Source organism: Procambarus clarkii, chromosome 27 (assembly GCF_040958095.1).
Source record: "Procambarus clarkii isolate CNS0578487 chromosome 27, FALCON_Pclarkii_2.0, whole genome shotgun sequence".
NCBI classification, from domain to species: domain Eukaryota; kingdom Metazoa; phylum Arthropoda; class Malacostraca; order Decapoda; family Cambaridae; genus Procambarus; species Procambarus clarkii.
Window position 1 is genome coordinate 1,901,757 of NC_091176.1, and position 10,283 is coordinate 1,912,039.

The 10,283-nt window shown below is 52.2% G+C and overlaps 1 protein-coding gene across 11 annotated transcripts in view; it reads right to left on the bottom strand.

The window, feature by feature from the left end:
• The window catches only part of jar (Myosin heavy chain 95F jaguar), a 371,085-nt gene that overhangs the window by 352,109 nt on the left and 8,693 nt on the right, over positions 1 to 10,283 (bottom strand). For all 11 annotated transcript variants that reach the window (XM_069332229.1, XM_069332227.1, XM_069332228.1 and 8 more), the window contains exon 2: positions 8,045 to 8,077. In XM_069332229.1, the coding sequence (XP_069188330.1) occupies positions 8,045 to 8,077 (33 nt within the window). The remainder of the gene's footprint in view (positions 1 to 8,044; positions 8,078 to 10,283) is intronic.

Consider the following 10,283-nt stretch of genomic DNA (forward strand, 5'->3'; position numbering starts at 1 on the left):
GGGCCGCGGGGACACTAAGCCCCGGAAGCACCTCAAGGTAACCACGACCACTGCCATCACTATCACCACATGAGTGAGTGGGTGGGCAGGTGAATGAGTGTGGGCGGGCAGGTGAATGAGTGGGTGGGTGGGCAGGTGAATGAGTGGGTGGGTGGGCAGGTGAATGAGTGGGTGGGCGGGCAGGTGAATGAGTGGGTGGGCGGGCAGGTGAATGAGTGGGTGGGCGGGCAGGTGAATGAGTGGGTGGGCGGGCAGGTGAATGAGTGGGTGGGCGGGCAGGTGAATGAGTGGGTGGGTGGGCAGGTGAATGAGCGGGTGGGCGGGCAGGTGAATGAGTGGGTGGGTGGGCAGGTGAATGCGTGGGTGGGCGGGCAGGTGAATGAGTGGGTGGGGTGGGCAGGTGAATGAGTGGGTGGGTGGGCAGGTGAATGAGTGAGTGGGCGGGCAGGTGAATGAGTGGGTGGGCGGGCAGGTGAATGAGTGGGTGGGTGGGTGGGCAGGTGAATGAGTGGGTGGGTGGGCAGGTGAATGAGTGAGTGGGCGGGCAGGTGAATGAGTGGGTGGGTGGGCAGGTGAATGAGTGGGTGGGGTGGGCAGGTGAATGAGCGGGTGGGTGGGTGGGCAGGTGAATGAGTGGGTGGGGTGGGCAGGTGAATGAGCGGGTGGGTGGGTGGGCAGGTGAATGAGTGGGTGGGCAGGTGAATGAGTGGGTGGGTGGGCAGGTGAATGAGTGGGTGGGTGGGCAGGTGAATGAGTGGGTGGGTGGGCAGGTGAATGAGTGGGTGGGCGGGCAGGTGAATGAGTGGGTAGGTGGGCAGGTGAATGAGTGGGTGGGCGGGCAGGTGAATGAGTGGGTGGGTGGGCAGGTGAATGAGTGGGTGGGGTGGGCAGGTGAATGAGTGGGTGGGCGGGCAGGTGAATGAGTGGGTGGGCGGGCAGGTGAATGAGTGGGTGGGTGGGCAGGTGAATGAGTGGGTGGGTAGGTGGGCAGGTGAATGAGTGGGTGGGCGGGCAGGTGAATGAGTGGGTGGGCAGGTGAATGAGTGGGTGGGCGGGCAGGTGAATGAGTGGGTGGGTGGGCAGGTGAATGCGTGGGTGGGCGGGCAGGTGAATGAGTGGGTGGGGTGGGCAGGTGAATGAGTGGGTGGGCGGGCAGGTGAATGAGTGGGTGGGCGGGCAGGTGAATGAGTGGGTGGGTGGGCAGGTGAATGAGTGGGCAGGTGAGTGGGTGGGTGGGCAGGTGAATGAGTGGGTGGGCGGGCAGGTGAATGAGTGGGTGGGCAGGTGAATGAGTGGGTGGGCGGGCAGGTGAATGAGTGGGTGGGCGGGCAGGTGAATGAGTGAGTGGGCGGGCAGGTGAATGAGTGGGTGGGGTGGGCAGGTGAATGAGTGGGTGGGTGGGCAGGTGGACAGGTGAATGAGTGAGTGGGCGGGCAGGTGAATGAGTAGGAGGGTGGGCAGGTGAATGAGTGGGAGGGTGGACAGGTGAATGAGTGGGTGGGCGGGCAGGTGAATGAGTGGGTGGGAGGGCAGGTGAATGAGTTGGTGGGCGGGCAGGTGAATGAAAAATAAAGAAAGACACACACACACACACACACACAGATATAGAGATATAGAGATATAGATAGAGAGAGAGAGAGAGAGAGAGAGAGAGAGAGAGAGAGAGAGAGAGAGAGAGAGAGAGGGGGGAGGGGGGGAGGGGGGGGGAGGGGGGGAGTGGGAGGGGGGGGAGGGGGGGGGGTGGGAGGGGGGGAGGAGGGGGGGAGGAGGGGGGGAGGAGGGGGGGAGGAGGGGGGGAGGAGGGGGGAGGAGGGGGGGAGGAGGGGGGGAGGAGGGGGGGAGGAGGGGGGAGGAGGGGGGGAGGAGGAGGGGGGGGGGGGAGGAGGAGGGGGGGGGAAGGAGGAGGAGGGGGGGGGAAGGGGGAGGAGGGGGGGGGAAGGGGGGGGAGGGGGGGGAAGGGGGGGAGGGGGGGGAAGGGGGGGAAGGGGGGGGAGGGGGGAAGGGGGGGAGGGGGGAAGGGGGGGAGGGGGTAGCACCACCACCAGTAGCACCAGCAACAGTAGGTACACTGCCACCACCACCAGTAGCACCAGCAACAGTAGGCACACTGCCACCACCACCAGTAGCACCAGCAACAGTAGGTACACTGCCACCACCACCAGTAGCACCAGCAACAGTAGGCACACTGCCACCACCACCAGTAGCACCAGCAACAGTAGGTACACTGCCACCACCACCAGTAGCAGCAGCAACAGTAGGCACACTGCCACCACCACCAGTAGCACCAGCAACAGTAGGTACACTGCCACCACCACCAGTAGCACCAGCAACAGTAGGTACACTGCCACCACCAGTAGCACCAGCAACAGTAGGTACACTGCCACCACCACCAGTAGCACCAGCAACAATAGGTACACTTCCACCACCACCAGTAGCACTAGCAACAGTAGGTACACTGCCACCACCAGTAGCAACAGCAACAGTAGGCACACTGCCACCACCACCAGTAGCACTAGCAACAGTAGGTACACTGCCACCACCAGTAGCACCAGCAACAGTAGGCACACTGCCACCACCACCAGTAGCACCAGCAACAGTAGGCACACTGCCACCACCACCAGTAGCACTAGCAACAGTAGGTACACTGCCACCACCACCAGTAGCACCAGCAACAGTAGGTACACTGCCACCACCACCAGTAGCACCAGCAACAGTAGGTACACTTCCACCACCACCAGTAGCAGCAGCAACAGTAGGTACACTGCCACCACCACCAGTAGCACTAGCAACAGTAGGTACACTGCCACCACCACCAGTGGCACTAGCAACAGTAGGTACACTGCCACCACCACCAGTAGCACCAGCAACAGTAGGTACACTGCCACCACCACCAGTAGCACCAGCAACAGTAGGTACACTGCCACCACCACCAGTAGCACCAGCAACAGTAGGTACACTGCCACCACCAGTAGCACCAGCAACAGTAGGCACACTGCCACCACCACCAGTAGCACTAGCAACAGTAGGTACACTTCCACCACCACCAGTAGCACCAGCAACAGTAGGCACACTGCCACCACCACCAGTAGCACCAGCAACAGTAGGTACACTGCCACCACCACCAGTAGCACCAGCAACAGTAGGTACACTGCCACCACCAGTAGCACCAGCAACAGTAGGTACACTGCCACCACCACCAGTAGCAGCAGCAACAGTAGGTACACTGCCACCACCACCAGTAGCACCAGCAACAGTAGGTACACTGCCACCACCACCAGTAGCACCAGCAACAGTAGGTACACTGCCACCACCACCAGTAGCACCAGCAACAGTAGGTACACTGCCACCACCAGTAGCACCAGCAACAGTAGGTACACTGCCACCACCAGTAGCACCAGCAACAGTAGGTACACTGCCACCACCACCAGTAGCACCAGCAACAGTAGGTACACTGCCACCACCAGTAGCACCAGCAACAGTAGGTACACTGCCACCACCACCAGTAGCACCAGCAACAGTAGGTACACTGCCACCACCACCAGTAGCACCAGCAACAGTAGGTACACTGCCACCACCACCAGTAGCACCAGCAACAGTAGGTACACTGCCACCACCACCAGTAGCACCAGCAACAGTAGGTACACTGCCACCACCACCAGTAGCACCAGCAACAGTAGGTACACTGCCACCACCAGTAGCACCAGCAACAGTAGGTACACTGCCACCACCACCAGTAGCACCAGCAACAGTAGGTACACTGCCACCACCAGTAGCACCAGCAACAGTAGGCACACTGCCACCACCACCAGTAGCACTAGCAACAGTAGGTACACTGCCACCACCACCAGTAGCACCAGCAACAGTAGGCACACTGCCACCACCACCAGTAGCACCAGCAACAGTAGGTACACTGCCACCACCACCAGTAGCACCAGCAACAGTAGGTACACTGCCACCACCAGTAGCACCAGCAACAGTAGGTACACTGCCACCACCACCAGTAGCACCAGCAACAGTAGGTACACTGCCACCACCACCAGTAGCACCAGCAACAGTAGGTACACTGCCACCACCAGTAGCACCAGCAACAGTAGGTACACTGCCACCACCACCAGTAGCACCAGCAACAGTAGGTACACTGCCACCACCAGTAGCACCAGCAACAGTAGGTACACTGCCACCACCACCAGTAGCACCAGCAACAGTAGGTACACATCCACCACCACCAGTAGCACCAGCAACAGTAGGTACACTGCCACCACCAGTAGCACCAGCAACAGTAGGTACACTGCCACCACCACCAGTAGCACCAGCAACAATAGGTACACTTCCACCACCACCAGTAGCACTAGCAACAGTAGGTACACTGCCACCACCAGTAGCACCAGCAACAGTAGGTACACTGCCACCACCAGTAGCACCAGCAACAGTAGGTACACTGCCACCACCACCAGTAGCACTAGCAACAGTAGGTACACTGCCACCACCAGTAGCACCAGCAACAGTAGGTACACTGCCACCACCACCAGTAGCACCAGCAACAGTAGGTACACTGCCACCACCACCAGTAGCACCAGCAACAGTAGGTACACTACCACCACCACCAGTAGCACTAGCAACAGTAGGCACACTGCCACCACCAGTAGCACCAGCAACAGTAGGCACACTGCCACCACCAGTAGCACCAGCAACAGTAGGTACACTGCCACCACCAGTAGCATCAGCAACAGCAGGCACACTGCCACCACCAGTAGCACTAGCAACAGTAGGCACACTGCCACCACCAGTAGCACTAGCAACAGTAGGCACACTGCCACCACCAGTAGCACCAGCAACAGTAGGCACACTGCCACCACCACCAGTAGCACCAGCAACAGTAGGTACACTGCCACCACCACCAGCAGCACCAGCAACAGTAGGTACACTGCCACCACCACCAGTAGCACCAGCAACAGTAGGCACACTGCCACCACCAGTAGCACTAGCAACAGTAGGCACACTGCCACCACCAGTAGCACCAGCAACAGTAGGTACACTGCCACCACCAGTAGCACCAGCAACAGTAGGTACACTGCCACCACCACCAGTAGCACCAGCAACAGTAGGTACACTGCCACCACCAGTAGCACCAGCAACAGTAGGTACACTGCCACCACCACCAGTAGCACCAGCAACAGTAGGTACACTGCCACCACCACCAGTAGCACCAGCAACAGTAGGTACACTGCCACCAGCACCAGTAGCACCAGCAACAGTAGGTACATTGCCACCACCAGTAGCACCAGCAACAGTAGGTACACTGCCACCACCAGTAGCACCAGCAACAGTAGGTACACTTCCACCACCACCAGTAGCACCAGCAACAGTAGGTACACTGCCACCACCAGTAGCACCAGCAACAATAGGTACACTGCCACCACCACCAGTAGCACCAGCAACAGTAGGTACACTGCCACCACCAGTAGCACCAGCAACAGTAGGTACACTGCCACCACCAGTAGCACCAGCAACAGTAGGTACACTGCCACCACCAGTAGCACCAGCAACAATAGGTACACTGCCACCACCACCAGTAGCACCAGCAACAGTAGGTACATTGCCACCACCAGTAGCACCAGCAACAGTAGGTACACTGCCACCACCAGTAGCACCAGCAACAATAGGTACACTGCCACCACCACCAGTAGCACCAGCAACAGTAGGTACACTGCCACCACCACCAGTAGCACCAGCAACAGTAGGTACACTTCCACCACCACCAGTAGCACCAGCAACAGTAGGTACACTGCCACCACCACCAGTAGCACCAGCAACAGTAGGTACATTGCCACCACCAGTAGCACCAGCAACAGTAGGTACACTGCCACCACCACCAGTAGCACCAGCAACAGTAGGTACACTGCCACCACCACCAGTAGCACCAGCAACAGTAGGTACACTGCCACCACCAGTAGCACCAGCAACAGTAGGTACACTGCCACCACCAGTAGCACCAGCAACAATAGGTACACTGCCACCACCACCAGTAGCACCAGCAACAATAGGTACACTGCCACCACCACCAGTAGCACCAGCAACAGTAGGTACATTGCCACCACCAGTAGCACCAGCAACAGTAGGTACACTGCCACCACCAGTAGCACCAGCAACAATAGGTACACTGCCACCACCACCAGTAGCACCAGCAACAATAGGTACACTGCCACCACCACCAGTAGCACCAGCAACAGTAGGTACATTGCCACCACCAGTAGCACCAGCAACAGTAGGTACACTGCCACCACCAGTAGCACCAGCAACAGTAGGTACACTGCCACCACCACCAGTAGCACCAGCAACAGTAGGTACACTGCCACCACCAGTAGCAGCAGCAACAGTAGGTACACTTCCACCACCACCAGTAGCACCAGCAACAGTAGGTACACTGCCACCACCAGTAGCAGCAGCAACAGTAGGTACACTTCCACCACCACCAGTAGCACCAGCAACAGTAGGTACACTGCCACCACCAGTAGCACCAGCAACAGTAGGTACACTGCCACCACCAGTAGCACCAGCAACAGTCGGTACACTGCCACCACCAGTAGCACCAGCAACAGTAGGTACACTGCCACCACCACCAGTAGCACTAGCAACAGTAGGTACACTGCCACCACCAGTAGCACTAGCAACAGTAGGTACACTGCCACCACCACCAGTAGCACCAGCAACAGTAGGTACACTGCCACCACCAGTAGAACTAGCAACAGTAGGTACACTGCCACCACCAGTAGCACTAGCAACAGTAGGTACACTGCCACCACCAGTAGCACCAGCAACAGTAGGTACACTGCCACCACCACTAGCAACAGTAGGCACACTGCCACCACCAGTAGCACCAGCAACAGTAGGTACACTTCCACCACCACCAGTAGCACCAGCAACAGTAGGTACACTGCCACCACCAGTAGCACCAGCAACAGTAAGTACACTGCCACCACCAGTAGCACCAGCAACAGTAAGTACACTGCCACCACCAGTAGCACCAGCAACAATAGGTACACTGCCACCACCAGTAGCACCAGCAACAGTAGGTACACTGCCACCACCAGTAGCACCAGCAACAGTAGGTACATTGCCACCACCAGTAGCAGCAGCAACAGTAGGTACACTGCCACCACCAGTAGCACCAGCAACAATAGGTACACTGCCACCACCAGTAGCACCAGCAACAATAGGTACACTGCTACACTGATAATACTGTATTATACAGTATTATCACAGTATCAGTATAAAAAAAAGTACAGTATCAGTATTTATAAAATACAAATCATCTCAAGTATACAATATAAGTGCAATAACTGCAAAGGTTTCAAAATATCACTCAGAATGCCTATATGAGAGCAGGAAGACATTAGACAATTTATATTACAGGAATTGGATTCACCAACCTGTATCAACCAACCAAGGATTTTATCAAGGAACATTTGACTAATAAGAGTGCAAAATTTCCAATCATCCTGGATACAGTATCAAAATATACCACTAGATAAGTGACTCAGTGGAACACTGCAGTATTTATTTATTTATTTTTTTATTTTTTACTTATTTTATATACAAGAATTTTTACATTCTTGTAACACTATTAGCACATACACCATTTCAGGCAAGTCCTTAATCCTACATTTTCCCCGGTATACGACCCGCCAAATCATTTAAGAACCAGGTTAAATTCCCTGCTGGGTGAAGAGGCTACAGTTAAGAATTGGCACCCGGTCAAACCTTCCCGGCGAGGATGCGAACTCAGTTTAAAGCGCTCGCAAAGCGCCAGGTGAATGTTTTACCTCTGAGCCATGCGGACTGCTTAAATGATACTAAACAAGCTAACTAAGAGATGATATTTACCCCAAAAAAATATGTTTATATATAATTATCCAACAATGCAATCAACTTCACCTCAATACATTAAAGAAAGAAAATGAAACAAAATTAGAAATGTTTTACCATTTCAGTGCAAGCAAGCAATGTATAACAGCATTTCCAACAGGGAATTTTTTTTTCTTACCTTGCAGGGGCCTTTGTCTATTAGTGCCATTGCCTGAAAGAGCAAAGAATAATCTATTAATGTGTATGAAATATAATTTATACATTTATTTATTTGTATACTGTATATATTTACAGGAATTATTTATATTTATAAATTTATATTTATAATATAATATATATATATATATTATATTATATATATATATATATATATATATATATATATATATATATATATATATATATATATATATATATATATATATACAGTGGTACCTCGGAATGCGATTGTCCCTGTATGCGAGGTTTTCGGAAGGCGAGGTGTATTTACTCCAAAAATTTGTCTCGGAAGGCGATGGTTACTTCGGGAGGCGAGTTTGGACGCGAGTTTGTTGATACGCGTACAGCCGACCTAGCGCGTTCGTCGCCCCTCCGCCCCTCAGTTTATTATTGTCTCGCGCTCAGTGACTACCCCACATCAATTCTTCTCGCGGATTTTCAGTGTTTTGTTGGATTTTTGGTGATTTGTCTATACAATTTGTTATTATATATCTCACCATGGGTCCCAAGAAAGCCAGTGGTAAGGATAAAGGCCAGAAAGCTCATGTGAGGATGACAATAGAGGAGAAACAAGAGATCATTCGGAAGCATGAGAACGGTACACGTGTTGTTGAACTTTGTAGGCAGTACAACAAAGCCACATCAACAATATGCACTATACTTAAGAAGAAAAATAAGATTATGGGTGCTAAAGTGGCAAAAGGAGTAAGAACATTAACGGCACAAAGACCACAAATACTTGAAGAAGTGGAAAAGTTGTTATTAATTTGGATACACGACAAGGAGTTGAGGGGGGATAGTGTTTCGGAGGCCATTATTTGTGAGAAAGCCAGGGTGTTGCACGAAGACCTTCTAAAGAATACCCCTGCAACGAGTGATGCAGATAAGAAAGAGTTTAAGGCAAGCAGGGGCTGGTTTGAAAAATTTAGAAAGAGAAGTGGTATCCATAGTGTTACAAGGCATGGGGTTATGTGATGTGATTATGGAAGGGGACTTCCCTTCCAAACAGTAACTCCTCTCCTCCTCCCCCCTCCTCACCATCTTCCATACGCCTACAGCACTCGACAGCAAGGTAAGTAATAACTGGAACACAGTTTTGTAGGTTTATTTAGATGAATTAGGTAAATTAGGTATAAAAATTTAGTTTGATGTGGGGTTTTTGGGGTAGTCAGGAACGGATTAATTCATTTCCCTTTATTTCTTATGGGGAAATTAACTTCGGAATGCGAGTTTTCGGAAGGCGAGGCGTCTCCAGGAACGGATTAAACTCTTATTCTGAGGTATGCCTGTATATATATATATATATATATACACACACACACACACATACATACATACATACATACATACATACATACATACATACACACATACATACACAGTTTCACCTCGGAATACGAGTGTCCTTGTATACAGGTTTTTCGGAATACGAGCAGGATTTGCTCAGAAAATTTGCCTCGGATGGCGAGGGTGTTGATACACGTACAGGCCGACCTAGTGCGTGGTGGCACATCGATCGCCGCTCAGTTTACCAACACCTCGCGCCCAGTGACTATCCCGCCTGAATTCTTCACCAGGATTTTCAGTGTTTTGTTGGATTTCTGGCCATTTGACCATAAAAGTTGTTATTATATATCTCACCATTGGTCCCAAGAAAGCCAGTGGTAAGGATCAAGGCAAGAAAGCGCATGTGAGTAAGACAATAAAGGAAAAACAAGAGATCATTCGGAAGCATGAAAATGGTACACGTGTTGTTGAACTTTGTAGGCAGTACAACAAAGCCACGTCAATGATATGCACTATACTTAGCAAGAAAAAGGACATTTTTGAGTGCTAAAGTGGCAAAAGGTGTAAGAACAATCACGAAACAAAGACCACAAATACTTGAGGAAGTGGAAAAGTTGTTGTTAATTTGGATACACAACAAGGAGTTACCAGGTGATAGTGTTTCAGAGGCCATCATTTGTGAGAAAGCCAGGGTATTGCACGAAGACCTTGTAAAGAAAACCCCTGGAACGAGTGCAGATACGATAGACTTTAAGGCAAGCAGGGGATGGTTTGAAAAATTTAGAAAAAGAAGTGCTATCCATAGTGTTACGAGACATGGGGAGGCTGCCAGCTCAGACAAACCAATGGCTGAAAGATTTATTGAAGAATTTAAAGTGTTTTCTGAGGCTGAGGGATACCTACCGCAACAA